Consider the following 18,093-nt stretch of genomic DNA (forward strand, 5'->3'; position numbering starts at 1 on the left):
AACATACCTTTCTCCCACCAGACAAGGTCAGAAACCTCCAGTTGAAAGTCCGACTGTTTCAGAATAGGAGGTCTTGTCCCATAAGGGAAGCCATGAGTCTTCTCGGTCTTCTCGTCCTGCCTTCCGTCTGTCCCATGGAGCCAATCCCACTTCCGATCTCTCCAGTCGTGTATTCTCAGAATTTGGAACAGGCAGCAGTCTTCTTTGGATCACAAGGTGCTGATCCCTCCAGCGGTGAAGGTCTCCCTAGACTGGTGGAAGAATACAAACAACCTGTCCTTAGGAGTTCCCTGGGAGAAGACTCCCTACATACAAGTGCTTACAGACGCAAGCGAAAAAGGATGGGGAGCGAAAGTGGGAGAGCATTTCTTTCAGGGTTCCTGGATGCCAACAACCCCCTCTCAATCTTCGAACTTCAGAGAACTGAAAGCGGTTTGGAAAGCTCTGAAAGCCGCAGAGTACCTACTCGAGGGCCAGCATGTAATAATTCTTTCCGACAATACTACGACAGTAGCATACCTCTCTCACCAAGGAGGGACGAGATCAGCAATGCTGATGTCCGTGTCAAGGAAGATCTTTAATTGGGTGGAGTCCCACGTAAGATCCATCTCCGCGATTCACTTGAAAGGAGCACTGAACGTGGAAGCAGGCTTTCTCAGTTGGCAGTTAATAGACCACACCGAATGGTCTCTAAACCAGGACGTGTTCCAGATACTAATAGAAAGATGGGGCACCCCCCCAAGTGGACCTGCTCGCCTCCAAGAGGAACACAAAGGTACCAACGTTCTGTTCCTTGAACCGACGGGACAATCCTTGGGCGCTGGACGCGCTCACAATACAATGGGACTGGGACCTCTGTTATGCATTCCCACCCCTGCCTCTACTTCCCAGGATAATTCAGAAGCTCAACCGAGAGAATACAACTCTAATATTAATAGCCCCTTATTGGCCGAAGAGGAGCTGGTTCCCTTCCTTAAAAAACCTGTCAGTAGAGGACCCATGACCTCTTCCTTCCCGGAGGGACCTGCTTCATCAAGGGCCAATCTTACACTCAAACCCGATTTTCCTCAAATTATCAGCTTGGATCCTGAGGTCCAGAGGTTGAAATCACAGGGTCTTTCCGATCGAGTAATATCTACCTTGAAAGCGAGCAGAAAGAAGGTTACCTTCTCGATCTATCTGAAGATTTGGAAGAGGTTTTGCTCCTGGATCGGTAACCCTGCCCCGAACTTAGAGCAGCCTAATTTTCAGAAGATCCTGGACTTCCTCCAGCAGGGTCTCGAATTAGGTCTTAGACCCTCCACCTTGAAGGTACAAGTCTCGGCTTGTCCCTAGCTTGTTTCTTCGATCAAGATCTAGCCAACCACCGCTGGATCAGAAGATTTATGAAAGCAGCCTCTCGGCTACGCCCTTCTCTAAAATCCCAGATCCCGAACTGGGACCTCAATACAGTGCTCACAGGCCTGACACTCGCCCCTTTTGAGCCCCTGTCAAGTTGCTCCACCAAACATCTATCTCTAAAGACCACGTTTCTGGTTGCCATCACGTCTGCATGAAGGCTAGGCGAAATTCAAGCTTTATCAATACAAGAACCCTATCTCCGCATCACCAACGATAGAATTATTCTTAAGCTAGATCCCGGGTTTCTTCCTAAAGTAGTATCCGATTTCCACCGAAACCAGGAGATGGTTTTGCCTTCCTTTTGTGGTAATCCCTCTAACAATAGAGAATCTAGTTTCCACTCACTAGATGTAAGACGCTCGGTCTTACGGTATCTTGAAGTTACAAAAGGATTCCGTAAAACCAACAATCTATTTGTCTTGTTCTCAGGTAAGAATAAGGGTCTAAAAGCCTCTAGGTCTTCTCTAGCACGATGGATTAAAGATTCCATTTCTATCTGTTATGAGATGCCCCTCAAATCTAAGAGCTCACTCTACCCAAGCTATGTCCTCCTCCCAGGCCGAGCGGGCCGGAGCTTCTCTAGAGGACATCTGTAAAGCTGCTACTTGGTCCAACATTCACACCTTTACAAAACATTATAGACTAGACCTGTCTAGTTCAGACTTGTCTTTTGGACGTAAAGTCCTTCAGGCGGTGGTGATGAGGTGGAAAGCCGGAATTATACTTACCGGTAATTCAGTTTCCACAAATCACCACGACGGCACATATTCCCTACCCTTAATTTAGTCCTTAGTTGGGAGGTTATGAAGTAATACCCTCTTGATTTATTTAGTTTTTTCTCACCACCTTTTTTCTGTCTCTGTAATTTTGAACACACTGGTGGTGGGAGGGGGGGATTTAAACCCTCTCTCTGTTCCTGCCCCTACAGAGGTCAGGGGTCAATCTCCTAGTGGCCGTCGTGGTGATCTCGTGGAAACTGAATTACCGGTAAGTCTAATTCCGGCTTTTCCATCATCTGCCATATGTCCGCCAGAGAGCCAGTGCCATCAGCCCCAAGCCCCATGTGGCATTTGCCATCATCTATTCTGCCATATGTCCCCCAGAGCCAGTGCCATCAGCCCTAAGCCCCATGGCCATCCTTTGCAAATAGATTCCCCCCCCCCTCTCCCCCTCCCGAAGAATCGCTATACTTACCTTTCCTGCAGGGTGCTCGGCGAGTCAGCAGTCCGCAGGTGTCACATAATCTTCCCAGCATGCATGTGTGCACGCCAGGCCCTGCCCACTCTAGTACAGCGCGGTGCGGAGTCGGGAGCCGGAGCCACAGAGCTGTGAGAAGCTTCTTCAGTTCACTACCCCATTAACCTTCCCACTAACTTGAGGGAACTACTTAAGTTGACATTACTTTGAGGGAGCACTTAAGGGCCGTCACATATGTGTGGGGGTCACTTAAGGGTACATACTATTGTGTGGGAGAAAAAGATTGTATAACTATGAGGGGGCACTTCATGGGATTGTCCGCTTTGTTTATATTGATGACTTAGGCCCCATTCACACATCCGCTATTTCGTTCTGCATTTTGCAGAACGTTTATTTCTATGGGGCCGCATGATGTGGTCCGCATTTCCGTTCCCGAAAAAATAGAACATGTCCTATTATTTTCCGCAATTGCGGACAAGAATAGGCATATTCTATTAGTGCCGGTGATGTGCGGTCCGCAAAACACTTTACGGATGTGTGAATGGAACCTTATCCTAAGGATGAGAATCGGCTGTATGAAGGGAAAGCTTCTCTTGTCTGTTTACCTGCAAACCGTTGCAACATCAGCAGTGAGCAGGGTATCGTACTCCTGTGAGGGGCACTAAAGGGGAATCATTATGTTTTAGAGGCACTAAGGGGCACAATTGCTGTCTAGGGCTGTGACTGCTAACCTTCGGCACTTCAGCTGTGGTAAAACTACAACTCCCAAGATGCACACTTGCTTGGCTGTTCTCAGAACTCCATAGAAATGAATGGAGCATGCTGGGAGTCGTAGTTTCACCACAGCTGGAGTGCCGGAGGTTAGCCATCACTGGTCTAGGGGGACAATAAGGGGCATCACTGTTCTGAGATGTTAATAAGGAGACATTTCTATTGTGTTAGGGCCCTAAGGGAATTGGGCGGGATTAGAGCCGTGGCTTGTTAGAAAAAGACAATTTGCCACGGACACGAGCCACTGGTTTTGTCCCATTTTTATTTGCGGCTTGAACCTTCACCCGATGGCAGACTCGGGTTTGTGGACCTTTTACAAAAAGTACTTGACTACCCCTGATATAGAAGTTTCTCATCCGTATCATTGGGGAACACAGGCTTGAACATGGGTATAGCTGTTGCCACTATACCCTTCCTACAGGGACTAAGCTAAATCCGTTTTGGATTAGTGAGTGTAGGAAGCATACCTCCCTGCTTTGCAGGTCTGCTGATTTTATTTATTTTTTCCCTTTTTTTAAAATTTTTATATTTCTTTCCTTCTAGCGGGATTTCAGGTAGTCCTGGCTGCCTGCATTCCCACCCAGGAGATGGCTTTTCTGCGGCCTACTCCCAGGCTTTCTCCTGGCCGGCATCTCAGTTTGGCCAGGGATTTAATGTTAAGCGTGGTTACCACAAGCGGGGTGGGGGGGGGCCGGCCCTCTTTGTAGGGACGGCAGAGAGCCAGACCTGCGCGGGTAGACTCAATTTTGGGGCGGGGCATGAAGTTCTTCCTGCTCCTTCAGCTGTTTCCTGGGGTGATTTTGGTCACCAGCTGTCTCCCATTCATTTCTTGTTGCTGCGACTCCTGTCTTTCCTGCAGTTGGGCATGGACTTAGGGCTGGCTCTCAGCTCTCTCAAAGCGCAAGTTTCGGCTTTCTCAATTCTTTTTCAGCAGAGCTTCGCTCTCTGCGGTTCGGACCTTTCTGCAGGGGGTTGCGCATGCTGCGCCCCTTTTCCGTCTTCTGTTGAATCCTTGGGATCTTAATTAGTGCTCAGCACTCTCCAGTCTTCACTGTTTTGACCCTTTTGCAGCGGGTGTCGCTTTGCTTTCTGTCCTACAAGGTGGCCTTTTTTGTGGCAGGTTGTCGGAACTCGCTGCTCTTTCCTGTCTGTCGCCTTTCCTGATCCTCTAGCAGGACAAAGTAGTCCTTCGCCCTGTTCAGTCCTCCCTTCCGAAGGTTTTGTCTGCATTCCATCTCAATGAATAAATTATTCTCCCTTAGTTTTGTCCTGACCCATCTCATCCTCGTGAGCAGTCGCTCCACACTCTGGATGTGGTACGAGACATTCGCATCTATCTGTTCCAGACGGCTTCATTCCGGCGGACCGATTCCCTGTTCGTCATTCCAGAGTGGCCGAGACGAGGGCTGGCTGCGTCTAAAACTTCAATTTCCTGATTGAATAGTTTGACCATTGTGGAAGTGTACAGTGTCAGTGACCAGGCCCCACCCTTCCGGGTGACTGCTCATTCGTCTCAGGCAGTGAGGGGCTTCAGCCCTTCATGTATGCAAGGCAGCTACCTGGTCGTCTTTGCACACTTTTTCCAAATTTTACAGAGTACACACCTTTGCGTTTTCTGTTTCTCTTCCATTTATTGGGGGACACAGCTCACACCCGTTCTCTTGTTTACGGGCCTATTCTGGGCTTGTACATAGTTTGGTTTTCCTGTTTTTGTCTTGCTTCTTCTGCTTTTGCACTAACTGATTTAGCGTAGACCCTGCAGGAAGGGATATAGCTGAAGAGGGAGGAGCTTACCATTTGTGTGCTTAGTGGCAACAGCTATACCTATGGTCAAGCCTGTGTCCTCCAATGAACGGAAGAGAAACTGATTTTACGGTAAGTACAAAAATCTAGTTTTCAGCATCTCTTTGAGAACTTGTCACCAGTTTTTTGTATGCTAACCTACCCGCATATTATTCTAATGTTGGTGTTGAGCATTCTACTGACAAAGGAAACTACACAGATAGTGGATCCTTTGGTTTGCTGTATAATTACTGGTGCTAGAGGCTGCCTGAAGGGTGCTGAGTGTCAGACCCCCGATGATCTGATATTGATGGCCTATCCTGACCTATTCTGCTAGGTCATAATTATACAAGTACTGGAAAACTCCTTTAATAATAGCAATAGCAAGGCCCTTCTAGAAGGAGCATACATGAATGGGGTAGTGCAGGGATGATCAACCTGTGGCCCTCCAGCTATTGAAAAACTACAACTCCCAGAATGCCCTACTAGCTGTAGGCTCTACAGGCATACTGGGAGTTGTAGTTTTGCAACAGCTGGAGGGCCGCAGGTTGAACATCGCTGGGTTAGTGGTTTTCCAAACATACTTTTTATAGAAAAATTTCCTTGAACTGTCTTTAAGAAAAAACTGTGGTAAGATCTTGCCAGACCCTTATTTATCTCCCAATGGGAAAAGGAGTTAAATGTCACATTTGATAGCAACACACATTTTGATTTTGTGTCATTCACATGGGTATTCTAGGTGTGTTAGGATTCAGGAGAATGCTTACAAGGTGGTTACCAGGTGGTATAACACACCGGTAAAACTCCATGCCATGGACCCCTCACAGTCTGATCAGTGTTGGAGATGCAAGGATGCTAGGGGCACTTTACTACATATTTGGTGGGACTGTCCATTCTGGGATTTGATCTCAAGGCACATTCAAGAAATAAGTCCCTCTTCATCTTTGCTCGCCCCTTTAGTGGTTTTACTAAATTTACCAGATGTTAAGTTTGCTCTAGCGAGACACTCACTGTTGGCCTCTCTAGTTGCTGCGGCAAAATTATTAATCCCAAGGTTTTGGCTTGCTAGCAAAATTCCGCAACTATCAGACTGGATTGATAAGGTACAGGAAATACGTCAGCTAGAAGAGATGTCTAGTTGGGTATCCTTGTCCCATGATAAATATCTGGGTGTGTGGAGTCCATGGCTGAAGTGGCAGGCTGATCACTGTATGGACCATGGTAGCACAGGAGTGACTCCTGCATGTTAGCCATTATTACTCAAGCATTGTCATACGTGTCTAGTAAAATGTAGGCCTCAAACTCAACAATTGTGCAGTGGGTTAAACTAATTTCAGATAATACAAACTGCGACAGAGGACCATCTGTTTTTACTGTTATTCCTTTACCACGAATTGTAAGTACTTATGCAATTTACTTCTATTTTCGCGAATAGATGCATATGTCTGTAGCAATCTGAATTAGGTCAAGAGTGTACTCTGTTGTTCTTCTGTTATTGTTTATTATACATATGTATAATGTTTTACATTTGAACCAATCTTAGAAGAAAATCTTAAAGATTTGATTTAAAAAAAAGAAAAAACTGTGGTAGAGGTTTGTATATTGATCATACAGGACTACTGGTAAATGTGATTGATTTGAGCTTGTGTGTGCTGCTTTCAATTGACTTTTCATGTATTTTCTGTGCTTTAGGACCAAGCTTTTGGAGAATTGGAGAAAAATAGTGATAAGTTAATTGTAGGAGCCTCCTCATCAGAAAACAGCCAACCGGCCCATCTTCACGAGCTGCTTTGCTCTTTGCAGAAACAACTACTAGCTTATTGCCATACGAACAACATAAGTGAGGTATGTAATGTCTCTGACAAAATACAATGATGGATGTAGTTTAGGATTGTGTGGCGAGGATATTCAGAAATTTCTCTGTGCTGCCTGAATTCTTGTGCATTGTGAAGTATGCAACAGTGTAAGTGCAGTAAAAGCCCATGTACCTTGCCTGGTTGCATATGTCTGATGAAGAAAGACATCTGTACTGTCTGTATAACATTTAAAGGTTTTTTTTCTGGATCCTGCGGGACCCATCAACCCACCTTAATTATCCTAATCTGCCTGCAGAAGGTAGCTTCCAATAAGGTTACAATGTCTAGGTAGCTTCCAGTAAGGTTACAATGTCATCTCCTATAGGCATGCAGTCCACTTTATCTAATCATTTGCCAGGGAGACAAGTAGTTCTGGACCCTTTCCTGCCCTGGGCTGTGGAAGTGATGTATAGTACCTGTCCGTAAACTAGACCAGAAACCTGGTATTCAGACTGAAGGACTTTGGCGGACGTAGAATTAACGAAGAGAGGTGTCATGTCCTGTGTCTGTGTTCAAGAGTAGTGATGAGCGAACTTCAAGTTTTGAAGTTTGGGTGTCGGTAACTGGAAGGATATGTTATGCTGGCCATAGACTTCTATTATGATCCATCATGAAATTGTGTAATGGTCCGTGGTAACGGAATCCATAACGCAATTCAGCATATACAGACACCTGGACTCTAACGTCAGAGCTTGAAGTTTGCTCATCACTATGCAATAGCAACCAATCCTCGCAACCACTAGCGTTGATGGGTCCTGGTGTGTCCCAGAAAACCCCGTTAACACTAGTGCATGAGTTGCACTAAGCACCTTTGATGGAGGGAAGGGGTTACAATACCAGGACTTGTTGCCGTTGCTTAGCTTCTGATATTTGAAACACAGCCTGTCACCATTAAAATGCAAAATAATCAGCGGGCAGCATGTTATAAAGCAGGAGGACCTGAGCAGATTAATGTATAGTTTTTTTGGAAAATGAATAAGTATAATCCATATTTCATTTGTTTAAATTTCTGGGATTTGAATTAAAGGAGGCTGTCCTATCAGTGAATGACCGCTATCTCTGTATACACAGTCGTAGAAGGAAGGCTGGTCCAACTCCTTAACTTCAACGTCTGGAATGTACATGGAAATAAATTAAAATTACAGATTTTATTGAATCTTCTCATAAAAACGATATATCACTTTGCTCAGCTCCTCCTGCTTTATAGCATGCTGCCTTCAGCTCAGACACCATGTTCAACATGATCGGTTCCCTTTAACATGGCGCAGCAACCCACTCTAATCTTGTACTTTGGATCATGGTTTTATTTTCTGATGACTTTGTACTCTTGGTTTTGTTGCCAGGTATATCTGAAACTAAAGCTTTAACCCTACCTGTGAGAAATGCCAAATTTAGTGCTGATACTTAAAATTGTACTTAAAAGGATTCTGTCACCTCTTTTTACCCTATAGAGATGTGGACATGCACGGCTAGATCACCACTAGCATGTCCGCAATATAGGACATATACTGTAAGTAAGGGTTGTAAGCCTAAGTGTAAACTAAAATGTAAAAGTTCCGTTTGGGTCAGATATGAGGGAGCCACTTGCCATTCCAGGTTCTGGGGGAAACGTGGTTATAGCAGACTAGGTTGGGCAATGGCAACAAGTCATTTTATTTTATTTACTTGATAGTAATTTGTATGGAGGCTATTGTGTATGTATTGCCTTAGATCAGGGGTCAGCAACCTCTGGCACTCAAGCTGTTGTGAAACTACTACCGCTAACATGCATACTTGCTCTGCTTTTCTAAGAACTCACATTGAAAGGAATGGAGCATGCTGGGAATTGTAGTTTCACAACAGCTGGAGTGCTGGAGGTTTCTGATCCCTGCCTTAGATGGACAGATTTAGATTTGCAGTTTTGTTCCGAGATGCAATATTAACATGGTCTCAGAGTACGGGCTATTTATTTCATGTGTGTTTCCATAGCCTTGTTTTCTCTGAGCTTATGTTAACGACTTTTTTCAGAACTCCAGCAGTGTTGCTTTGCTTCACAAACATCTACAGCTCCTGCTTCCTCATGCAACAGACATCTACTCCCGGTCTGCTACGCTTTTGAGGGAAAGCCCATGCAATGGGAGTGTGGGTGAAAAACTGCGTGGTATGTGCTGCTGCAGAACAGGTGTATTATGATGCATTACAGACAGACACCATGAACACACATGCTGTACAGTTCATTCGTTTTATTATAGTCGTAACTTAACCTGCTATTTCAACCGTCTTTCTGTATTTTAACCCCTTAAGGACCCATGATATACATGTACGTCATATCTGGCCGTGACTTAAGGACCTGTGACGTACATGTGCTCCTGCACCCGCCCGATCAGCAGCATGGACCCGGCAGTCACTGACAGCCTGGTCCCTGCTGAATACGCCGGCATCTGTGAAAACACTGATGCCGGCGCATTAACCCTTACACTGGGCACGTGCGGTATCCTGACTGGTGCGGGGTGGACATCGGGTCCCCGCGCTGCTGTGACGGGGACCAGATGGCAGGGAAGGCAGCCCAATGCCTTCCTTAGGCATTGTGGCTGCCTTCTGTGACAGCCTGTGAGATCCAGCCCCCTGGATCTCACAGGCAGAAATCTGTAAGTGTATTACAGTGTGTAATACACTTACAGCCAATGCATCACAATACATTGTAAAGGAGATTAGACCCCAAAAGTTGAAGTCCCAGAGTGGGACAGAAAAGTGAAAAAAGAAGTTAAAAAAAATAGTTTGACAATTTTTTTAAAAAGTATGAAGTAAAAAAAAAAAAGCGGCCTTTCCCCCAAAATAAAGTTAAAAAAATAGGAATTGCCGCGTTTGTATCAATCGGTTTATAAAAATATCACATTACCTAACCCCTCAGGTGAAAAAAAATCAAAATATAAAAATAAAAACTGTGCTAAAAATATATATATTTTTTGTCACCTTACATCGCTAAAAGTGCAACAGTAAGCGATTAAAAAGGTGTATGCCCCCCAAAATTGTACCAATCTAACAGTCACCTCATCCCGCCCAAAAACGTAAAAGCTATGGCTCTCAGACTATGGAGACACTAAAACATGCTTTTATTATTATTATTATTATTATTATTATTATTATTATTATATATATATTTTATTTTTTTCTCTTCAAAAATTATATTGTGTAAAACTTAAATAATAAAAAAGTATACATATTAAGTCCATCCGTTAGAACCTGCTGTATATAAATATCACATGACATAACCCTTCAGGTGAACACCGTAAAAAGATTTAAAAAAAATAGTGTGTGACAAAAAGTGTAATACCAAGCAATCAAAAAGTCATATGCACCCTAACATAGTACCAATCAAACCGTCATCTCATACTGAAAAAAATGAGCCCCTACATAAGACAGTCGCCCAAAAAATAAAAATAATTATGGCTTTCAGAATATGGAGACACTAAAAAATAATTTCTTTCAAAAATGCTTTATTATGTAAAACTGAAACAAACAACCATATATTTGGTATTGTCGCATCCGTAACAACCTGCTCTATAAAAATACCACATGATCTAACCTGTCAGATGAACGATGTAAATAACAAAAAATGAAAACTGTGCCAAAACAGCTATTTTTTTGTTACCTTGCCTCACAAAAAGTGTAATATAGAGCAGCCCAAAATCATATGTACCCTAAAATAGTACCAACAAAACTGCCCCTTATCCCGTAGTTTCCAAAATGGGGTAACTTTTTGTGAGTTTCTACTCTAGGGGTGCATCAGGGGGTCTTCAAATATGACATGGCAACTTCAAATTATCCCAGTGAAATCTGCCCTTCCAAAAACCATATGGCGTTCCTTTCCTTTTGCGCAGTTTACGACCACGTATGGGGCGTTTCTGTAAACTACAGAATCAGGGCCATAAATATTGAGTTTTGTTTGGCTGTTAACCCTTGCTTTGTAACTGGAAAAAATTGATTAAAATGAAAAATCTGCCAAAAAATGTGATATTTCATCTACATCTACATTTCACCTAAAAGGTTACCAAAGTTTGTAAAATCAGTTTTTAATACCTTGAGGGGTGTAGTTTCAAAAATGGGGCAATTTATGGGTGGTTTCTATTATGTAATCCTCACAAAGTGACTTTAGACCTGAACTGGTCCTTAAAAAATGTGTTTTGGAAACTGTCATTATTTAGAAAATGATCTAAACCTGAAGTAGACATATGGGAAATGTAAAGTAATAACTATTTTAGGAGGTACCACTATCTGTTTTAAAAGCAGAGAAATTGAAATTTTCCAATGAAATATTTTGACTAAATTTTGCCACTGTCATGAAGTACAAAATGTGACGAGAAAGCAATCTCAGAATGGCTTGGATAAGTAAAAGCGTTTTAAAGTTATCACCACATAAAGTGACACATTTCAGATTTGCAAAAAATAGTCCTTAAGGTGAAAAATGGCAGGGTCCTGAAGGGGTTAAACAGTAGCCTATCTCCCCCATTTTTTACAGTATGCATAATTTTTACCTCAAGTGAATTTAGCTTGTAATACAGGTGAAATGTTGAAATCAAACTTGTAATCTTTTCTCTGTTTAGATGTTGTTTATGTGTCTGCAGCTGGCAGCATGCTGTGTCAGCTTATCAATGCATTGCTGTTACTGCCAGTTTGGGTGGCCAGACCATTGCTCAGTTACCTACTGGACCTACTGCCTCCACTAGATTGCCTCAATAGATTGCTGCCTGCAGCTGTTCTTTTGGAGGATCAGGAGCTACAATGGCCTCTACATGGTGGGTATCTTATCAAGGCAATAGTGCGACTTCGCACATTGGCAGTAGACCTGTGCCCTGATTTAGTTTAGTAATACTTATACTAAGGGTACTTTCACACTTGCATTTTTCTTTTCCGGCATAGAGTTCCGTCCTAGAAGCTCTATACCTCCAAATAACTGATCAGTTTCATCCCCATGCATTCTGAATTAAGAGTAATCCGTTCAGGATGTCTTCAGTTCAGTCTTTTTGACTGATCAGGCAAAAGATAAAACTGCAGCATGCTACGGCTTTATCTCCGGCCCAAATAAACTGAAGACTTGCCTGAATGCTGGATCCGGCATTTTTTCCATAGGAATATATTCGTGCTGGATCCAGCATTCAAAATACCAGAATGCCGGATCCGTCCTTTGCGCATACCGAAAAAAACTCTGGATCCTTTTTCCGGATGACACCGGAAAGATGGATCCGGCATTTCAATGCGTTTTTCTGACCAGGCATTTTTAAGACTGATCAGGATCCTCAGTTGGCATACGTTTTGCCGGATCCGGCAGGCAGTTCCGGCGACCAAACTGCTTGCCGGATCACTCTACCGCAAGTGTGAAAGTAGCCTAATACTTGGTATACTTGTTCCATCAGGAGGACCAGAACAAGTTGACCCTGCAGGTGTATTGTTGCCTGCACCAGCTCAGTTTTGGGTGTGGCTTGTGGACCTGGAGAGAACAGTTACATTGCTGATTGGGCGTTGCTTAGGGGGCATGCTGCAAGGATCACCCACATCACCAGAGGAGCAGGACACTAACTACTGGTTAAAGACACTACTGTTTGGGAATGGTATTGAGATGGATGTTCCTCAGTTGGGTAAGTAGCCACCAAAAGGTAAGACACTGAACTAGGTGATAAATGTGTGATTACTGGGACCCCAACCAATTGCTAGGAATAGAGTTTTGAGCCCTTTGTCCCTCATGAGGGCACACCCACATTGAGGTGAAGTTTGAATGGAGCAGAGGATAGCTAATCAGTAAGAAAAAGCTATCCACTAAACTCTTTTAATGTGGGTTAATGGGTCCTGATGTGGCCCAAAAACTATTTTAACACTAGTGCATGAGTTGCCCTAAGTACCATTTATAGAGTGGAGGGGTTACAATACCAGAACTTGTTGCTGTTGTTTAGCTTCTGATATTTTAAACGGAAACATGGTGTCGCTGCATTCAGAATTTATGGGACCTCTGAAACAAATGAGTGATCTAGTCAGCTGTCTCCATCAGCCCCATAGAGTTTAAATTCACATGGCTCTAGTGATCAGGGGGGTTCCCTGCAAACAGACATTTATTACCTATAGTGTGTAGGTAATAAAAATCCAACCCTTTTATGTACTGAAAATCTGCAAAGTGTCATTTTGTATATGCTTTATCTCATCGCCTCATTGTAATAGATTAGTAATTGAAGTTTATATCTTCCTCAGACAAATGCATGAGTGTATTGCTGGAAGTGGCATTATCTGCAAATGAGGAACCAAAAACATTTGATTACAAGCTAAGACCAGACGTTTCAATTTTGGTTGATTTGGCTGTTGGGTCCACAAAGGAGCCAGCACGCAGCTTGTGGATGAGTATGCAGGATTATGCTATTAGTAAAGGTACATGTTTTATAAGTACAAGTTGAACCTAACCTTAAAGGCTATGTACACCTTTGGAGGCAATTTTTGTTTGATTGCATTTTACTAATTTTTGGATAAAAATCATATTTTCAATTGGCCTTTATTAAAAATATTGAGCCATTCTGTCACCAAAGGTCAACTGTTTTTCTAACTGTGTGACTGGTACTTTCACTTTGTGTTGGTCATCTAATTACCCTTATCTCTAAACTACTTAGAGGTCATAAACACTTATTTAAGCCACATTCTTATCAGTAAGATGAGGATTGAGCTATAATGAGTGTTTATAATGTGAGAGAGCAGAGATAAGGAGTCTGTCTGCTCCCCAGATGACGTAAAAGAAAAATCCATAGGCAGCTATCAGAACATCTCAACTATGTACACAAAAAAGGATTCCATATTTTTTATAAAGACCAATTAAAAAAATAATTTTTAGCTCAAAAGAAGTATAATTGTCCCAAAGGTTTACAAAAATTGTCCTAAAGGTGTACATAGCCTTTAATCATATATGAATACATAATAAATTGAAACCCTATGTTTCTTCATTCCAGACTGGGACAGTGCTGTGGTTACTAATGAGTCATTGCTGGACACCGTATCGCGATTTGTTCTTGCTGCCCTTCTAAAGCATACAGGGCTTTTGTCACAAGCCTCCAGTGAAAGCAGGTCAGTTTTCAAGTTGCCCTCTTACTTGTTCACTCCTGTTACAGACTTGAATAGCAGTGGCTAGAATCCCCATTGAGTTTCCACCCGGCATTTCCAGACACAAGACTACCTAGTTATTATACTAATACATCTGACATGCTTGTACTGCTGCATTACTTGGTAGATTAGCTATTCAGGATTTTTAGAAATGTAAAAAAGATCATTAATATGCAATGTCTTGCTCTGAGAAGATGTTTTTCTGGTTGTAATGTTTTCTTGTTGTTCTAATCTGTTTACATAGATATCAGCCAGGAAAATCCCTAGCCGAGGTATTTCGATGTGTGTACAAGGTCAGGAGTCGCTTGCTTGCCTGTAAGAACATGGAACTGATCCAAACTCGCTCCTCATCAAGAGAGAGATGGGTATGGTTATGGGGACTGCACGTTTCTTTTTTGGGGGGACTGAAAGTGGATTTACATGGCTTGAGATTCGTTTAGATTATCAGGAGCGAACGATCTTGTTAATACTCATTTCCGACACTATGCCTGTCTAAATGTGCCACTGATCACGCGATGAACGATCAACCCGTTCATCGGGTCATCCTGTCGTTTGTGCAGGCACGTAAATCGTGTAGTCTAAACAGCGATCTGCTGCCCAGAAACAATGCAGCTGTTTGAGGACAAGCGATCGCATAAGCGATCCCTCGTGATCAATACTGTAAAGGAGATCGCTTCCTGTAAATGCGAGGGTCTCCTTCACTGAACAAGCAGCCAACTGTCTAGAAGGAATGCTTCCTTCCTCACAATTGACTGCTCCTTGGCCCGTGTAAACCCGTCTTTAGGGTATGTTCATAAGTTCCACCAGAGAAATCCTCTGTGGTATCTGAGGCGGAGGCCACTCAGTTTAAGGGTTTTGCGTTTTTAATGCTAATGCCCCTTCAATGGCGTTTATCCAATAGTCGATACCCCGCTGTTCTTGGTGCGGTATGGAGAACCACGCAGAAATGATGGCAGTGTGCAGGCTCCTGATGAAAACAATCTATGGCGGTTTCCATGTCCGATGAGCCAAAGTTATTGCTTCGCAAAGTTACTTCCACGGATCTGCAAAACACGGACACCGGCAATGTGTGTTCCTCATTTTGCAGACCGCACATCGCCGGCACGTAATAGAAAATGCCTAATTTTGTCCGCAATAGGACATGTTCTATTTTTTCGGGAACGTAATTGCGGACCCGGAAGTGCGGATTCGCAATTCCGGATCCGGGCATAGAAATGAATGGGTCCGAAATTCTGTTCCGCAAAATGCGGAACAGAACTTCGGACGTGTAAATGAACCCTATGGGTACTTTCACAGGGGACTCCTGCAGGCTGTTCCGGCGGGTGAACAGCGTGTCAGATCCAACCTGCCACTAGTTCAGGTGTGTCCCCGGACTGCCGCTCCGTCCCAATTGACTATAATGGGGGCGGGGGCGGAGTTGTGGCGGCACAGCAGCGCACAGCGAGAGTCAGCCGGACTAAATGTACTGCATGCAGTACTTTTAGTCCGGCTGTCTCTCACCGTGCCGCTGCCGGAACTCCGCCCCCATTATAGTCAATGGGGACAGAGAGGCAGTCTGGGGGCACCTGTGTGAACTAGCTGCAGGACGGATCCGACAGGCTGTTAACCCACCAAAACAGCCTGCCTGAGTCCCCTGCCGCTAGTGTGAAACTAGCATAACAAAGCTCTGTACAGCAAGGAGCCTTGTTATCGGTTGGTTTTGGCGGGCTGCCGGAGCGATAGTGTCCTGCAGCAGGGGTAGCTGGCGGGAGCTGTAAGGAGGAGGCACTAGCTCCCGGGAGTTACTGTAGTAAGGGGAGCTGTGCGCTGTATGGATAATGACAGCCCGGACATCAAGATGGACATGCTGTGTCCACGTCTGAAATGCCAAATGAAAAGGTTAAGGATTGCAGTTTATGTACTGATTTGTACAGTTTAAGCAGCGTTTTGGTGTCAGTCTCCAAAGCGGAATGGAGACTGAACTGAGGCAAACTGATGCATTCTGAGCGGATCTTATTCCATTCAGAATGCATTAGGGCGAAACTGATCCATTTTGGACCGCTTGTGAGTGCCCTGAACGGATCTCACAAACTGAAACCAAAACGCCAGTGTGAAAGTAGCCTTAAGTATTTGGTGGAGTTTAAATTGTTTTAATTATACTCTTGTCAGATATCAGAAAATCAAGAATCTGCTGATTTAAGCTCCCAAGAAAATTCTTTTACAAGGACTATAGATGAAGAGGCGGAACTGGAGGAACAAGCAGAAAGAGAAAGAGAAGAGGGGCACCCTGAACAGGAGGAAGAGGAGGAAGACCGTGAACATGAGGTCCTCACTGCTGGCAGTGAGTATATCTTTAAGATTTTACTATTTTGCTGAGCCTGGTTCTTAGGATAGATCTACTAGCACATATCAACAAATTACAAAGACAAAAGTATTTATTAGACTTAAAAATGAAGAATATGCAGAACATGAGTGCCAGGCAACAGCCATCCTGATTGTGTTGGCACTGTGCGATCAGGAGTGGGGAGACATCTGTAACCCAGAGCTGCATACAGTCTGTAACGGTGGAGATCAGAATAAATTCAGATCACCGCCGTCCAACAATTACAAAGACAAATAGCTATTTAGTGATTTAATCTGTGTAAACACTGTACAAAGGCAATTCATATGAATGCAAGCACGTAAGCAAATGTGTACATCGGTGTTTCCAGTTTAGTTGATTTAAAGCCTCTAGTATGTGTCAAGGAGATATGTGACCTAATTAGCTTGTGCATCAAACCTTTTTAAAGAATCCATATGGGTAAAGTATATTTTATCTGTCTCATTTATATCAAATGAAAAGTGCTCACAGGCTTAAACACAAGGGGAGACATTTATCAATTCTACTACGCCAGTTTTGTAGTGTTGAAATGTTACAAGTGATGCCCGCATACAACATTTGGTGCATATTTTTGTGACATTTTGTCAGAGGGCAGCAATCGTCCATCAGCCCCCTCTAGTGGTAACTTAAAGGGGTTGTGCAATGAAAAATATTCTACATTTTCAAACCAGCACCTGCATCTGAATACTTTTGTTATTGCATGTAATTAAAAATGTTGTATCTGTATAGCGCGACCTGCTGTTTATTTTCTTTGTTTCTCTGTCCACCTCACTGAGGTGGTTGCACGTGCTCAGTTTAAATCTTCAGCTGTCACCAGCTACATCTTCTGTTAGAAACTTTGGCAGTTACAGGAAGAGAGCTGCAGCAAAAAGGACACGTCCCCTGAACTTCCAGTCTGGAATAGATCTTGCAGATCAATTGGAGCAATGAATGGGGAGATCTCTGCATCTATGTGAAGTACAGGCCCGGTTCTAGTTTTATTACAAAGAGATTGTCTGTCTGATTTTCATTTTTTACATCAATCATGGCATAACCCCTTTAACTCCATTAAGAACAAAAGAATTAGGTGGTGAAATTCAGTATGCCCAGTCCTTCTCTCCTCCAACATCATCTGTCACGTAAGAAAGTTGTCCGGTACAGCCAACTTTGTTCTTTCGTCTTTAAGCACCTTAAGTTTTCTGTCTACTTCTCTCTAGCTAGCATGAGCACCAACGGTTGGTAGTGATGTGTGGGCTAAGTGTGTGTGTGTGTGTGTGTGTCTAGATGGCACCAAAATGTGTCATATTGGTATTGCCAGATGTTGTGCATCACAAGTCTTTAGAAGCTACATGGCATTGCTGTACCATAATGTGGCAATTGAAAGTGATCTACATGTTCATCTTTGCATGTATCCACATTGTCATAAGAATGAGTATATAAAGTATATTCAAGGCCTTTTGTGCCCTTTATTTCTTCTAGGGGAGCTAGGTGTTGACAGGAGTTAAACTAACTACTCCAATCTCGGCTGTATGAATGAAATAAAATGGTATTGTTTTTCACAAGCCCCTTGTGATCGTGATATCACTCCAGGTCATTGATATTAATGCTCTCCTGTCCTAAGCTCCCCTCCTGTCT

General features: G+C 43.4%; 1 protein-coding gene across 6 annotated transcripts in view; it reads left to right on the top strand.

Annotated features, from left to right (window-relative positions):
* The window catches only part of HERC1 (HECT and RLD domain containing E3 ubiquitin protein ligase family member 1), a 181,712-nt gene that overhangs the window by 42,332 nt on the left and 121,287 nt on the right, over positions 1-18,093 (top strand). For all 6 annotated transcript variants that reach the window (XM_044279795.1, XM_044279796.1, XM_044279797.1 and 3 more), the window contains exons 16-23: positions 6,844-6,996; positions 9,015-9,147; positions 11,591-11,782; positions 12,401-12,622; positions 13,227-13,400; positions 13,970-14,084; positions 14,365-14,485; positions 16,269-16,440. In XM_044279795.1, coding sequence (XP_044135730.1) covers positions 6,844-6,996; positions 9,015-9,147; positions 11,591-11,782; positions 12,401-12,622; positions 13,227-13,400; positions 13,970-14,084; positions 14,365-14,485; positions 16,269-16,440 — 1,282 coding nt within the window. The remainder of the gene's footprint in view (positions 1-6,843; positions 6,997-9,014; positions 9,148-11,590; positions 11,783-12,400; positions 12,623-13,226; positions 13,401-13,969; positions 14,085-14,364; positions 14,486-16,268; positions 16,441-18,093) is intronic.

Source organism: Bufo gargarizans, chromosome 2, assembly GCF_014858855.1.
Source record: "Bufo gargarizans isolate SCDJY-AF-19 chromosome 2, ASM1485885v1, whole genome shotgun sequence".
Taxonomy (NCBI): domain Eukaryota; kingdom Metazoa; phylum Chordata; class Amphibia; order Anura; family Bufonidae; genus Bufo; species Bufo gargarizans.